Raw genomic sequence first — 16961 nt, forward strand, 5'->3', positions numbered from 1 at the left:
GGCATGCGCATTGACAGGCGAGACCTAATAAATGGCTCATGCACAAATTAGTAGGGGGGTGCTTTACACAACAATGAATTTTAACTTAACCCAAGTCAAAAAAGAAAGTTACATTTCCTTGTACATTATACAGCAATTTCAAAGTTATATTAAGTGGCTATAAAAGTAAGTTTCCTGCACTGAACCAGGTGGCACTGGCAGTTAGAGTTGACAACAGGGTGAAACCAGGGCATATGAGTATGTCAACTGTGAACAATCACTAATGAACAAAGCAGGACCTCCACCGATCTTGTGTACTTCGCCTCAGAGACACAGACACACACAGAATTAAGGTACCCAATCTCCTATCCTTCACATCAAAGACTGCTTAAGGCTACAAGTAGTTTTGAACTTATAGATACTGCACCCATGCCTCCCCAACTCCAAAGGTCTACACACCAGAAACCTAAAAATATCTTAACTCCAGATCTCTAAAAGGCAGTCACTTTCCTAATGCAATTAGGTATTTGCCTATTTCACAATGAAAATCAAAGCATAATTGTACAGTTACCTTAATTAAAAATGCAATTTCATCCACTAAGCAGTCTTACAAGCCCCAAAAAGCACTTAGGATCATCAACTGGTAAGGAAATTCTGTCAAAAAAAAAATTACATTCTTTGCATACCTGTAGTGCTGGACCAAACATTCCTTAATCTCCGGATTCCTCTGTGACAAGGAGATGAGCTGGAGGCAACGAGGAGACCTTACTTGGTGAAGTCTAGTCTGGTCGTAATGATCTAGAAGCTCCTTCCGTTAAGAGCGTGTCCTTTTTCTGCTTCATCAATGGACTTGTGCATGACGAAGAGGATGTGATCTTCTTCCATAACGTTATGGCCACCGATGTTGGTCTCGGCGCCGGAGACATGAAGGCTGCCGTTGACAGGATGGCCGTTGACAACAAGGTGGTGGTCGTCACCGATTTCATCGATGAAGCTATCATCACTGTCAACGAAATTGATGGAGACACCGTCAACGCTGTGGTGAAAGGAAGTGAAAGGGAGCGCCATGTCAATGAAGTTCTCATTGGCGCAGCTGTCGTCAACCACAGGTCTGTTGACTACTTGTCGCCGACGATGGATCTTTTGAGGAGTGACAGGCACAGAAGAAAGGGGCAGAAGATTTCTTCTGAATGGAACCTGAAGAGGAGTCCTTAGTGACTGATTTTACAGACCTAGAGGTGTTCCCGAAGGCTTTAAGTCTTTTTGGGTCATCGTCACATGAGGCAGAGCCCTCATTTTTGCATTTACGCTCCAATGGAGAGCAACTTGGACACTCATCGAAATCAGAACCAGATTCTGACCGGGACTTATTCTTCTGGAGCCATAGAAGAAGTCTGACTTCCTTTACAAAATGTTTACAGTCCATAGGTTTGTGATGAGGAGGTAAACTGAATAGCCACTCCTTATGGGGATCTTCTGAGAAAAGTCTTAGTTTTCCACAACAACTGCAGGGCCTGAAAAGCCTCTCCTTAGATCTCTCTGACATTATGTAAAATACTGAAGAAAACAGTACCTCAGAGCTGTAGCAGTCTAATGTATCCTTTCTGGAGAGAAGGCGAAGTTCAAACGTTGACAATTCTGAAACTGAACAGATCTCAGGATGACTCCCTCACACACCACATGCATTAGGAAATCTGAGGTATGGTGGCTCTGCAGGGAGAAGAGTGGTTCAGGGTCTTGTCTCTGAATGGCTGAATTTTGGGTCTATTAAAACAATGTGAGTTGAATAATAATGTCAATTGTTTTCTCTAGGTCGGTTAATGTACTTACATAGTACTGCTTGCTTCAAATACAGTGGGTCTCCCACCATAACGGCGGGGAAGATTCAAGCATGTCAATCTATGAAAGATTGAATACTGGAGAAACAACTTGCCATTCACATAAGAAAATAAACTTGTTAGTAAGCCTTTTCATATCAAGGCCTCACCACCATGTGTTAACCATCCTCCATGCACACGAGACTGGCAATGACCTGTTTTCCCGACTTAATCTAGACCTAAAAAAGTTCAGGTTTAACTACCATTACCAGACTGCATTTAGATCTAGCGTCTACACCTACTGAAATTATATTTTAACACCATGTCCACACTTCTCTTGCTAATGAAGCTGTATTCTGAGGGGCTTATTAAGTGCATTTATAGATTTTATAAAGCCCCAAACATAGAAAAACCATGAAGATTCTGTTGCGTAATATAGTGGCAAATGCAGTACCAGTATTGGCCCTTTAAAAACTATTCGTCTTTTACTGTTAAGTTCACTTATTGTCAGTGACCTCTTTAGATAGGAGTACATATCTACAGCATACAAAAAGCATTTTATTACCAGAAGTGTATGGCCCAACAGAAATCTAACTAGGGCATGATAAATACCATGCACTCTGTAAACAGAAGATGACAACTCTTGTACATCGAGTATATCCCCAGCACTTGGATTCTATTGGATGGTATCACATTTGTTTTTGTAAAACATGAAGGAAAGCAGAGTTGATGACAGCGTTGAAGTCCTGAAGAAATGCTGGTTTAGCCTGTAACACTTTTCAATGAATCTTTCAAGCAAGGGTAGATGTTATGTTCTTGCCTACTTAAGGGTACTAACACCACCATTAGGATTTTCTTTACACCGTTTGAACAGGCACTGCTTCTTTCATGATGTTAAACTTCTTGCAACAAATGTGAATGCTGGTACGAAAAAAAAGTATCCTGAATGACAAGCAGGAAAACAAGGTGTGCTAAGTTCATTATGTAGAGAAGGACTGCTAAACTGCTCTGTTTCTTAAGTTCTTCAAATGCGTCCCTGTGTTTAAGTGCAAACATGGTTTAAATCAGACAGTTGTGTTCTCTTCATGGAAATAGCGTTTACTTTTCCCTTTGAAGTAAGTGGCAAAAGATTCTTAAAAAGCATCTTTTGTGGATGTTTCCGATGCATTTGTTAGTAAATCATAAGGGTATGAATTTGAAGTAATACTAGGTGCACACTAATCCATTTACAAAAGCAAAAAAAAGCTCTCAAAGCCAGTGATGGATTCAAAAGCTCCCTATTTTGGCCTTCTTTCTCCTCTGTTTCTTGAATTTCAGAGTATGCTCACACAGCCCCCAGTTAGGGATACAGTCACTGGTTCACCCTGTGCAGTGGTAACACTGCTCCTTGAAAATCATAAAACGTGTCTAATGTACTTCAGTCAAGTCCTTTCATGCTGTCTTTCTCTAAAGAGAATAAATGAATACAATAACCAGGTTTTTTGAGTCAAAAGATTATTATTTTCTTAAAGACAAAAGAATTTGTTTGATGATATAACAGGGTACAGAAAAAAATGCATTTCAGATATACAAGGGGTATCTCATACACTCCTATAATACATCAGAAAGTAAGTCTAAACTGCTAAAGTAAAATAACACAATGACTTCAAATCCAAGAGTAAATGAAAATCAATCGTGGTTGATGAATAACGTGCAGAATTAGACTCAATTGTCGACGTTTCGGTCTTTGCGATATTATTTCATAAGACCATAATCAGGACATAGGCTTTCCACTTCCCATTTGGGTCAGTGATATTGGTTGAAATAAATCAATTGATGAGGACACTGTCAAATATTGGACCAGGGACTTCAATGTAGAAAATGCTTTAGAGCATATTTCAAGAAAGAGGCAGAAGACAGCCACCATTCACTTTCATAGTGTTTATTGCTTCAATTGCAGCTGGTAGGGTGTCACAATTTATCTAGTCGAAAATACGAGGCAACACCGTTGTCCACTTCGGCAGCGACAGCGTATTTGGCAAAAACAGCTGGATGTTTCATAGTTAGAGTAATCACTTAGATGCATAAAGCCTCGACAATTGAGTCTAATTCTGCACGTTATTCATCAACCACGATTGATTTTCATTTACTCTTGGATTTGAAGTCATTGTGTTATTTTACTTTAGCAGTTTAGACTTACTTTCTGATGTATTATAGGAGTGTATGAGATACCCCTTGTATATCTGAAATGCATTTTTTTCTGTACCCTGGTATATCATCAAACAAATTCTTTTGTCTTTAAGAAAATAATAATCTTTTGACTCAAAAAACCTGGTTATTGTATTCATTTATTCTGTTAGTGTGGTAACATTATTCTCTTGTATTAGAGATTTTTTTTATTCTCAGCCACTAATTTACAGTAGTGTGGGTTCTGAATTAACTATAGTCCCCAAGTTGCTGATATTAATAACTCAAATAAAATCCCTTGCTGGCCCACTTTTCTGAATTTATCACTTGCCCAAGCCCGCAAGGGTATATTGGGTTGCTCACCCTCTCTCAAAGTCTTTCTCTAAAGAGCATCACCTGTGCTAGGTCCATAAATGTTTTGTCGTACCTATGAATCTCAATATATTGATTGCCTCAACATTATAATTTCTGCTTTTACCTCCAATTTTAGTTTTTTTCACTACACCATGTTACCCAGCTGGTACAATGGTGGTGGAGGAATGTTTATATCACTTTTTTGTGACAAAAATTGGACTAGTCTTTCAGAGGCCAAGGTTGCTGTGTCCATTTCTGACAATGCTCAAAAGATCATGTATGTGGGATTTATATTGGAAAGGAAGGGGGAGGGGGTAGGGTCGCAAGTTGGGGTGTGTTAAACAAATACAAAAAGACCTATCAAACGCAAATGGAACAATAATTATAAGAGCTAAATGTTCAAATTAATGATGTTGGGTTTCTGCACAGCTACTTTTCTGAATTATATTGTTCAGGTCATTCAATAAAATCTTAACTTTGCATTATCAAGGTGATCTCAAGACACATCGCGAGCCTCTGTCTTTTTATCTTTGGGTAAAACATGACCTACTAAGCCAATTCACTCCATTGCTCCCAGACACGTTGTGCAAACAGGGAATTAATAGAATGTCAGGACAGAGAAGATGAAGATGCTATTTTTTCTTCTCATTTAATATTTTTGGCTGTTGTCCTTGTTAGGATCTCCACAACAGGAAAGACTGGACTCAAGTACTTCTGTTCATACCATCAAAAGGACAGAAGCACAGCAGAGGAGCAACAAACATCCTGTAGCAAATAAAATGTTCTCGTTCTTGTCGACGATGGCACAGAACAGTATTATATTTCTATAAAAAATACAACTTATCTCCTCTTGATCTCATATTGCTAAAAAAATAGCCTAATTTCTGCAAACCTAAAGGTGCTTGTTAGGAAGAAAAAAAAACTACTCCAATACGGTTCCAACATAATGGTGGCCTCATAGACGGGAAGGTTAATTTCAGGTTTGTAGCCTTTCAGACAGAACCTCAACATACACATTAATGGTAGTTAGATTACAGCAACAGTTACATGAACAGTGATAAGTGTATCCTAATGTCAAGTTGCCAGCCATAACTTCCCTCAACGCATCGTGTCCAAAAGTCCAGCATGTGAGAAAGAAAATTACCTTTCTGTGGAAGACACTAAGAGAACATTCCTGCAGTGTGTGAATATTATGTGATGCTTAACCTTTGTATAACTCTATGACCCTTGTAAAGCGCTCTGATACCCTAACGGGTCAAGTTCGCGCTCTATAAAACACTAAATAAATGAATAAATAAATAAATAAACAGAGTTTCCTCGTTCTGCAAGCACTTTACTGTACTGGAGAAACATATCTAAAAGGAGGACAATCGCTTATTTTGAAACTGCATGTTTTCTGTTTTGCTTTTCTGGAAATTGGCAATGAGGTCAATTCCAAAACTCATTCTCAAATAAGGTAACCTCCCTTCCAAGACTTTTGTTTTCAGAGAGATAAAGCAGCTCTTTCTTAGCAATTCTCTGGTAAGATTTTTGTTTTCCCAATGCTTCATAAGTTATATCATCTCAAACTTAAAGGGTACACACAAATTGTCATGATGGTTTGCAATGGCTATTTTCTGTAATTTGAACATGTAATAAAATGCAGTTTTCTTCTCACATTCTTTCTCTAGTAAATGTCATTTAATGGAACAATAAGTAAATGGCAACCACAAATGGCAATCACTGTAAAAAATGTTCATCACTTCTGATCTTAAAATCAAGGCCATCGCCAAATCTACAAAATAACAATGCCTTTCATATTAACAAAGCATCATCACAAGAATAGCACAATGAAACCTGAGATAGCTTCTATTGTCTGCGCCTTTTAAAGCTCAAATGACAACACAACCTTTCAATGAAAATGTGGTAGCATTAGCAACAAACAACAGTAACTCTTTAACCAATAATACGCAATACTCTTCCCTCCATAGTTTATAGAGCACAATGGAAGTCAGGAGCATGTGCACCATGGCCCTGGCTGGTGCCTGCTTCTCCATCTCAGTCTATTTCTCTTTGTCTGTACACCAGGGCGGAGACACATACACAAAGAGGGAGGGTGAATTAATTACTACACATGTTACTAAAGTATATAAATTGAGATTACTGGGTTGTCCAATCCCTAGTCTTCCTCTATACTCATGCAAGACTGAGAAGTAGAACAGTTGGGATGGGAGTGAGTGTGGCGCTAGCAGGCCTTTCCAAATTTGCTTTACTGTGCAGCATGGCCAAAATGAGTATACGCTTGTGGGGCGAGATATAAAGCACAATGTTTGCAGAGTGCATGTAAGGTGGCCAAATTGGAGGCTTGATTATTAAAATAGAAAAAGACATACACTACCTTGGTCATTAAAGTGTGTTTGTAGCAGCAGTCTTCAGCCAAAAAGGATAGCAAACTCACAGCATTCTAAAATGCAGAAAACCAGTATAATGGGGTAATAGGTATGGTCACCCATTTCCCAAGAGGGGATTTACCATAAGAGCTGAACAGTATGTCAGAGACACTAATTATTTTATTCCTATCACAACAATTGAAGGCAATTCCTAATATCCAGGGTGTGGGGTTATTTTTGGTGTTGCAGGATGAACTGGTGACAAAGGAAGTAAGCAAAATCCCCAACTTTGCATGACAATCTGCCCTAAGAAAGATGCAGGATAGAATCTGTGGCACTGAAGTCATGGATAACCATGTCCAAAAGCATAACTTCTATTTTCCCTTCACACCAATAGGGGGCCAATAGGTCCAAAAACGTAACATAATAAAAATAATTAGTTTACTGTCCCATAAGGACGGTACAGTCCAAACAGGAAGAATCCAACTGAACAGAAAATGAAGAAAAATACTGTGAATCAGAGTTCTTTCTGGCTCAAAGACCTGGTAGATGGAGCTTGTGTAACTATAGTTGATTCTGCAGCCAGGACAGACAGGAGAGGGGGCAAAAGAAAATAGGTCTGCCACTTTGCAGAGTTCAGTAGCCTGGTTGGATTTGTTCACGCCCATGGACAAAATATTAGCAATTTGATTTTCCATTGGACATTATTATATTTTCCTCAGGCAGCCTAAAGGACGTTGGTTAAATGAAAAACCCATAAAAGAGATTCTAAAGTGCCAAACAACTAAGTGGAACAACTAAGACCAGAGGTGATACACTCAGCAAGCTCACTCTTTGAAAAGGGGTAAACTCAAGTCTTAAAAATCAGGTCAATTTAGCTCTAGACTTGCTATGGCAGTACTATGAAGTACGTCATATGCATATCGCTGTTACAAGGTGCTCCCACAGTCTTAAGACACTAGCCGTGCAATAACAAGTCCTTATAGCTAAAGTTCACCCGTGCTGCAATAAAATCGTTTCCCAACCTAATTTTACTGGAATGTCCCATTTTAAGATTTCTTTGCCAATTATTTTTACCATAGTATCAGAGGGGTATTTGGAAGTGCCACAAAGTACACATCACATCTGTGTGCAGGCCAAGCCAATCCCACTGGAGCCTGCTAAAGGAGACCTATTCTGTCAATGACTACAAAAAATACGAATAAGATTTCTACTGAGAGCTTTGGGTCTTTTCCAAATTGATTCAGGTTGCATTCAGCAGTACATCACTCCCACAGTAAGGAAGGTAAACACTGACATAGATTACTATTAGCTAAAAGAACTGCTTGAGAGGCCAGGATGCACACGGATTACTGGTCCTGGAATTTCACAGCCTCTGAATCTAGTATCCTTCCCATGATCAATGTTGTGCTGGGTTGACATAAAGCTGTCCAACTGGCCCAAAAAAAACTGAAAAGTTCCTCTGTACCGTGTGTTTTGGTTTTACCTTAGGAGCTCTTATTATCAAAACAGAGAATAACCAGAGGAGTAAGCAGTCCATGATTGCTTCCTCCTGATGGAAATGCCTACATTTGGGATCTCTTAATGACTCCTATTTGGATCTTATCAACCAAGGTGGCTTGCTTCATCATTGGGTTTGCCTTTTCCATCTGAAGTTCTAATGGGGAATGATGGGCCCTGTATTAAGGCAGTGCTTTTTCTGGGAGGTGAAATATACATATGCAATAGTGAAGATGAAATGATATCCTTACCCTTGCGTCCTGGGGTCTTCCCACTGAGTAATTCGTGTCTGATGGTTGACATAATACACTCTGCCATTACTGTCGGTCCTTTTCTCTATAAACAATAAAAAAACAATTGTAACCATTTTCGTTCAGATTTATTTTACAACCTAATGCACACTCTTCAAGCAATTAAAAGCTTATAATGAAAACTAAGTCCAAGACATCCTCTCTCTGTAGAAGTGATTAAACTCATTTGCCCCCTGTGCAGACCTAAAGTTCGACACACCAAACATCAGTATCAAAAGAACACCCCCTTTGTCACAGGCACCCGCTCTCCAAAGAGCCAATCATTATGGCCTGAGAAGAGTGGCTGGGGCGTGACAAGGATGAAAACTGCTGCTTCCGGTCTGTGTGCCCTTCAAAGGTACCAAACTCCCACAGTCATGGGTAGGTGGCCACAGGGAAACTGGGAACGTTTAATAACCAAACTCGCTGGTGTCTTTGCAACAACAGCAGCTGCTCGACGAAAAGGCTATGAGCATAAGGTTCCCCACCATGGTGCCCCGAGCAGGAACCACTACATTAGAGAGGCTACAAAACGGGTAAACCAAATCTAGAGGGCAATGTGGAAAACCCAGAGCGTTCCGAACCTTTGGCATGACTTAAGAAAAGCAAAATAAAAGACCTAGGGGAGAGGATGAAGCCTTACGGCTAGAGCAGTTGCCCACCAAAGCTGGGGAATCGGGTTCGAGTCTCGGCAACAACGCTCAACATCCTGTGATTCTGGGCAAATCACTTAATCTCCCCATGCCTAACCAAAATGAATGTGTCCTCATGTAACGAAACTGTTGTGCTCATGTAAAGCACTCGGATACCCGATGTCTCGGGTCTAGTTGGCGCTATATGAAACTATAAAAAAAAAAAAGAGGAAATGGGAGCTTAGGAGGTCAAGAATAATGGTTTCTGGGCAAAACGGCTGTGTGATATCAAGAAAAAGAACTTGGCCAGTTTTGGGCAGACAGTGAACACCATCAATAACCCCCTGCCCAAGGTAGCATTTCCTAACCGCACATTTTAACCCAATGGGCATCGCATTCTCAAACAGAATATCACACCCCTAACAGAATCCCAAGGAAAGGCATTGAATTAGGAGCCTCAGTTTGTGTCCCAAGTTCTCATTTCAGCCGGAGACAAAAGACGCAAATTGCCAGACTGGGATGAGAAGCAATTCCCAAGCTCAAACAGCGCAACAGGTTCAATTACACCACACCAACAGGGCCAACAATTGTCATCTTGAGATCCTAATCTCGTCTCCACCTGGAAAATCAAACAGAATTTGCATTATCAACTCACACGGGGATTATCCAGAAGCAAATATACAAAGGACGCAAAGAAATGGGATTGCACCAGCAATCTTTAAGGAAGAACCATCCCACTAAGCAGATAAACTAGAGCCAGTCTTCAACGTTGCCCTAACCTGTGGCAGAGTCCCTGCTTCATGGAATAGCTCAGTGATCGATCCGATATACAAGGGGGGAGACAAAACCAAGCCTGAGAAATACTGCTTGGTGGCACTTATTGACAGCAACGCAAACTACTTTGCAAGAACCATTATGGAGGAACTATAGACTTGGGCCGAGGAACACCACATAATCCCACTGAAACAGATTGGCTTCTCTAAACAAACCGGATTAATAACAAACATCATGGCTCTTTTTCTGCTTAGAGACTTTGCAATGTCCTACAAACAGCCTGTCCACCTCTGTTTAATAGACTAAGATCCGCATTTGGCAGGGCAAGCCGCATCAACCTACGGTCAAAACTGGCGGCTTGGAATATGCAGGTCAGTCCATTAAGGTCATTGCAAATGCTGCATATTAACACATGGATCAGGATAAAACTAGGAGATGGCTTTCATCTGTCAAGGGGCATCCCAACAACGAATGATTAAAACAGGGCTGTGTGTTGGCCCAGACCCTTTTTAATCTGTTCTTTTCCGATTTACCTTCCTCATTAAACAGAGTTAACAGCCATGCGCCTAAACTGGGAGGACTTCTGCTATCAAACCTGCTCGATGTAAATGGTTACGTCTGTTAAGCAGGATAAAAGTAGGACTGCAAGACCTCCTAGATGCAACCTTGGAATAATCCTACCGAAACAGGCGGACTATAAACATGAAATAATATCAAACTCGAACCACAAATGGCACGTGGGCGGTGAAAAGGTAGAGTCAACCAAGGTGTACAAATATCTTGGAGTTCTCTTTAATTCCAATGGAATGTTTGTAGCCCAAATAGAGGAAATCAAAAGGAAAGGTAAGGTACTCGCAGCCGGCTTGGGCTAGCTGCACGGAAAGATAAAGGGCTCCTCGCTTTGCCCAATCTTGCAGGTTGCAAGCTAAAATACTTCTAACATTAGCCTAAAGGAGCGATGCAGTGAGGGGCTGGGACACCACTGCGCTAGACAACACAATCTCAAAAATCTACAAGTCCATCTTTCACATGCCGGAAGACACGTCCCCTGCACAGAACAGGTTGGAGTTTGGTATGGTAAAACAAACCCTGGGTAGGCAGGCAGCTTTTGTGTGTTGCTGCCAAAACCTTAACTTAGCAAAGGAGGGTGCCTTGGGCTACTACCTCTGGCTGAAAATACAGGGGAGGCCAGATCACCCATGAGAAAGCTCTTACAAAGGTCTCTCACAACTATCATCCATTTGCTGTGCCTTTGCAAAGCCACCCTAGACGATCGACAGAATATACTGCGCAAAGAATTCAATAGGAGAAGAATAAGATCATGCAGAGAGGCCGCTGTGGCGTGCTTTAAATATATGGAATTAAGACTGAACTGAGCGCTGGTAAAATTCCTCAGGATCGTGGAGAAGCGGTTAGTGGCCACAGAATGCAAAGGAGGGTGTGAGGACTAGCTATCAGGGCATGGGGCAGCTACAGAGGGCCTTACTTGTAGTATCACAGGTGCATTTTACAGGATTACTACAAAACTCTGGCCGTTTGCACTTTACTCCGAGGTGGTTGAATGTGAAAAAGCAAGGGGGCCCTCTGCAAACTGATGTCAATGCACTTTAGATATAACCTCTTGTATATAGCATGGCTCCTTCAAAAGGTAGAGAGTGCTAGAAATGTTCTCCAACATTAAAATTATGAAGCTCGCGCCTATAGTAACTCTGCCCCGCACGGCTCAGCAGTCAGACCTTGTTGACTGGCTAGAAATCTAATGAATTCAAATTTTATTTTGCATTCAGTTCTGCTGCCAAGCTAACTAATTCTAATATAATAATTGTTTTTTTATGTGGAGAATTGCCAACTGTTTTAATGACAGTATAAAATTCAACAAAAGGGAATTGGATGATTGTCGAAGTTTTAACGTTGTAAAAGATGAATTTTATAGTTTAAAGGATTATTTATATTGCAATGGTTGAAATTAACTACGCAAATATAACTGAATCTGAATCTCAGTTCCCTATGGGGCTGGCAGGTCTACTCCCTGAGGAGAGAGGACCTGGTATCTGTTTAGAAGTTGGTTCCTCATTCTTCTTGCCAATTCTGTTGGAAGGTTGGTCCATTAACACAGGCTCCAACTCTTCCTTTTCCACACTGGGCTCTACACTATGCTCTGGGTTTCTCACACACACACACACACATTTATGTCTACGCAGCGTTTCTGCATGGGGTTTTCTTTCACCTTCAGCCCATGCTGAGGACCCAGATCATTGCCTAGCAGACACTGTACAGGAATTGCAGAAGATACCACCACCATCTTGTGGCCAGTAACCCTTCCCCATTCTAAGAATACCATCGCCATGGGATGTACCTTAGCAGCATTGAGGACTGTATAGGTCTCACCAGTTGGGTATTGTTCTGTGGACACCAGTTGCTCAGTGACCATGGTGACACTAGCACCAGTGTCCCTCAGTGCTTCAACTCTAACCCCATTGATATGTGGCTGTTGTCTATATCTGGAAAACCTAAGGTAACCTACCCTCTGGGACTCGAGTTGACAGTGTGCGCTCTCTGACCTGGTCAGGGCTCACATGTGATCCCATCTGTAGACTCACTATTACGTTTATTGCAGGAGTACTAGAGGCATTCTTTTTATTGGTACAGCTAAGGTCTCAGATTCAGTGTCCAGCAGCTCTACAATCATGATACCAGGCCTTTTTGGGATCCCAGCTCATACCCTGGTACCCATCATTAGACTGTGTAGAGTTTCTGGGCCCACCCTTCTGAACAGATTTTGGGGGGCCTTTTGGTCACCCCCACCAGAGGCAGTTTTGGTCTCCCTTGTTTTGATACAGTGGCTGACTTCTTCCCCAACTCTTGAGGAGAGTGGACCTAGTTCTACCAGGTACTGATGTAATTCCTCTTGATAACAATTACTTAACAAGTGCTCTTTCATCAATACATTGTAAAGCCCATCATAATCATGCACAATGTTACCTTTCACCCAGCCACCTAGACTGAATCTGGGTGTTTCGAGTCTCCCTGAACCTGATTCTGTATTCCTCAGTGGTAAATCCAAAGCTTTCCTTCAAGAGGTCATACGACCCACCATCTGCCTCATTCAGTGTCAGGAATCTATCCCTACACTTTCCTGAGAACAGCTCCCAGAGCAGAGAGCCCCAATACGTTTTCTTGAGTTCCCTCAGTTGAGAAGCCCTCTCAAAGGCTGTAAACCATTTGGTAATATCACCTTCTGTGTATTTGAGGACAATCCCTTTGGGGATGTTAGGGTAAAAGCCATTTTCCCTATTTATAATATTGCAGCCACCAGAGATATGTCCTAGGCCCATCTCACCTCTTTCCTTTTCTATAGCCATAAGTTTAGCCTTTAATGCTATCCTCTTAGCTAGTTTCTGAAGATCTGCATCTTCAGTGTCTATCTTTTCTGGGACACTACTAGGAGTGCTGCCAATGGCATTGCTTGCTGAAGAGGTAGAGGTGGAATCAGTGTCCACCTCATCCACATCTTGGTCCTTATCATCATCTTCCCCTGGGGGGACTTTTTACTTGCCAGGGCCTTGTCACTTTCTGCCAGCTAGTGCTGCAGATAAGCTGTTGTGGCTTTAGGACCCATGTCAATTTTCCTTGCCTTACAGTTCTCCCTGAATTGAAATAATCTAAGGTACTCATAGGGAACCAGGTTGAGTTCCTGGGTGGCCCCTTCTACAGCCGTGGTTTTAAAGTAGTTGGGAACTTTTAAGAACTTATAAAAAAAATGCTAAGTACTGCTAAAGGTCTAACTACTTTACTACTTTTTAATCCTAAACAGTTTTGCAAAGGGACTTAACCAAGGTCCAAACAGTCATCTAAAAACTATTTCGAAAAATTGAAAATTGGAAAAAATGTTTTTAACTAGAGACAATTTTGGATTCCTCTGTGGAATCACTTATCAACCAAGTGGTAGAGCAAGTGTTGAGTCTTCTATCCTATCCCTGCACCACCAACGTAGGAAGCGGACTCTTTATGCGATATATCAATAAGTTGATATTCCATGTAAAGAGTCCAGGGGTTGCCTTATGTGTGGACAGAGTCTTGCTATGCAATCCCAATAAATTTGCAAATACACACAATGATTAACAAATGACAACACCACTCAAGAAGCAGATCCACACCAATATCTTTAAGATATGTTTAGGCATCAGAGAAAAATCATTCAGGTAGGTAAATTTTCAAATATGAATTCTTTTCACCTTAAAAAGTGGACACTGCAGTTTCTGAGTTCTGCAATTTTATCCTATCGCAGGAAGAACAAGTTCTGCAAACAGGTACAGTACATTGACATACAGGACTAATCTCCAGGAATTAAGGTGAGTGGTGGGCAAGTTCGACGGCAGCACCAACAGTACACCACCAGTGACACGAGGGCGGCCAGGTGCACGGGGCAGGTGTGAGGCTGGCGATGTTTGGGGGTGTAGGGACACCGGGGGTCCTCTTCTCCAGGGCCAAGGGGGGACAGATGCAGAGGTGTCTATAGGCGTCAGGTTTTTCTTACCAGGAGTAGTCGCAAGGGCCTACTTGCTAAGGCTGCAGGCGATGTTGGGGAGTCGACGAGGGGCGAAACCACAATGGACTCAAGCTCTGGAGGGCTGGGGAACCTTGTTGGCACCGGTGGCCCACTTCAACTCTGGCAGGAGAAGACGGCTGTAATGGTGGCTTCAAGTGTCAGGTTTAGGCGGGTCTGGAGGTCTCGAGTCTCCTCTTTTGGAGTTTCTGCAGGATGCAGGGAACAGCTCCACTGTTCTTCAAGAGGTATTGGTCTTTGTTGAAGGCAGGCAGTCCTCCCAGGTTTTGGAGGCATACAGCTGCAGGACGAGTCGTCTTTACAGGTTCGACAGGACAGCAGGACTGAGGGCCAAGTCAGGTGCTCTCTTCAGTCTTCTGTGGCTTTTCGTGTCCGCCTTCTTCGTAGATTGTCAGGATCTGCTGTTCTGGTACCAATGACTCGACTAAATATGGAATTTATGGGTGCTAGGGGAGTTTAGGGTAGTAGCCAATGGGATGCTGATCATTGGGGTCACTATGCCCCCTATATGACCACTTCCTGTGGGAAGTGGGTATAACCATGTCTCAGAATTCCTACGTATGCCACCACAAAGATGGCTGTGCTCTTAAAAGGCCTGTATCACTACTCAATGAAGAGACTAAGATCCTGGCAAAAGTATTAGCTACCCGCTTATAACAGGATATCTCCAGATTGGTGTACCCTGACCAGTCTGGCTTTATGCCACATAGGGGGACCAGGCTGAACCGTAGGCGCCTTTATGACCACATCTACTTGCTAAGGGGGTGCCAGAAGGTGGCAGACCTGTCCCTTGATACTGCCAAAGCTTTTGATCCCTTAGAATGGGATCAAAGTGCTGAAGAAAGTGGGAATACGTCCCTGCTTCCGGCAAGGGATAAAGCTATGAATGCTCAATGACGAGACTGCCCAAACTTGTGCGAAGGGTGTACAATGGAGGCACAGCGCTACCGGTCTGTCGAAGATATTGCTGGGCATCGCAACTGGTGGTAATTAAAGAATGGGCCTTCGTGCCGCAGTAAGAACCGTCCCTAATGGCTGATCAAGAGGCAATGGGAGAAATGGGATACCCAACAACCCTGTATATGTCAGACAGGGCAACAAATCTACTAGCCCACACTGATTCACTGAGGAATGCCTGGTGAGAGGTCAACAGATACTTTGAATGGGAGAACAAACTAACACCTCAAACCCCATGACAGCGCGGCCTTCGAAGAGGTGGGATGTACTCAGGGAGCCTGAAAATGGGATAGGATGGAAACAAGCAAACTGGGAGACCTATGACAGGAAGGGGAAATGTCAGAATGGGAAGTCCTTAAAGACGAGTACCAAAAGGTAGAAGCGGAGGTCTTCACATACTTCCCTGTGAGATATGCCCTGAGGACCCAGTGGGACTGGAAATACATGAGAAATCCCTGCTAGAGGAACACCTGCTGAGGAAATCACTAATGGAAAACGCCATCTTGTGGACGTATAAAAAACTACTCTAACTCCCCAAATGTCCTCGAGAGACTGAAAGAGAAACTGAAAGAAAATGTGCCTTCATATTTCATTTTTCCTACTAGTAGATCCTGCCTGTTTTCAGATTCCTTATCTGAACCACACTCAAAGCCATTTAAAAAGGAGGAGGGGCAGAGGTCTAGGTGATAATTAAGAGTCCAATATGACAGCTCTGAAGTACAGCCCTCCACCCTGAGATTCCACTATCACATTGGCATTAAAGCACAAGTTACTTACCTTCGGTAACGATATATCTGTAAGAAACAGTAGTTAGTGTTAGATTCCTGCGCGTCGGTAGGCGTCGTCTGCGGCTCCGCATCAGTCGTCAGCGTCGTGATCGCCGGGATGACGTCGGAGTACTTAGACGCCGCCCTTGTGCGCTGATGTCAGTTCTGTACATAGCTTTCCGCGCCAGGAACGCAGAGCCATGATAGTAAAAGACACTGGTGCCATGAAACTAGGGCCCTGAAAGGGATGTCCTTAACCCTAGATATCGGTTCGCAGAACGGGGAGGATGGGTGAGGCGGTAAGGAATCTAACACTAACTACTGTTTCTTACAGATATATCGTTACCGAATGGAAGTAACTTGTGCATCTGAAAGAAACAGGTTAGTGTTAGATTCCTTACCTTAGAATAGATAGCCCAGCAATACCAACCCCGGTGATGGGTCTGCGAACCAAGATCACACCAGAAAGTCCTGGAGAACAGAACGGCCGAAAAAGCCATCTCTCCGGACTTGGCTGTCCAGGCAGTAATGTCGAGCAAACGTGTGCAGCGAGGCCCATGTAGCTGCCTGACAGATGTCCTGCAAGGGGACTCCCCGACCCAGGGCAGTAGTAGCCGCCGTGACCCGAGTGGAATGGGCGCGCAACCCAACAGGAGGCTCCTTTTTCGCCAAAGAGTAGCAAGCCTTGATGCATAAGACGACCCACCAAGAGATGGTCCGCTTGTAAACCTCCCGTCCCTTCTTAGCGCCCAAGTTACCAACAAAGAGCTGGTCGTCCACCCGGAAATG

General features: G+C 42.7%; 1 protein-coding gene across 2 annotated transcripts in view; it reads right to left on the reverse strand.

Moving 5' to 3' along the window:
- The window catches only part of ITCH (itchy E3 ubiquitin protein ligase), a 981537-nt gene that overhangs the window by 414582 nt on the left and 549994 nt on the right, over window positions 1-16961 (reverse strand). For both annotated transcript variants that reach the window (XM_078652175.1, XM_078652176.1), the window contains exon 12: window positions 8437-8521. In XM_078652175.1, the coding sequence (XP_078508301.1) occupies window positions 8437-8521 (85 nt within the window). The remainder of the gene's footprint in view (window positions 1-8436; window positions 8522-16961) is intronic.

Source organism: Lissotriton helveticus, chromosome 7 (genome assembly GCF_964261635.1).
Source record: "Lissotriton helveticus chromosome 7, aLisHel1.1, whole genome shotgun sequence".
NCBI lineage: Eukaryota > Metazoa > Chordata > Amphibia > Caudata > Salamandridae > Lissotriton > Lissotriton helveticus.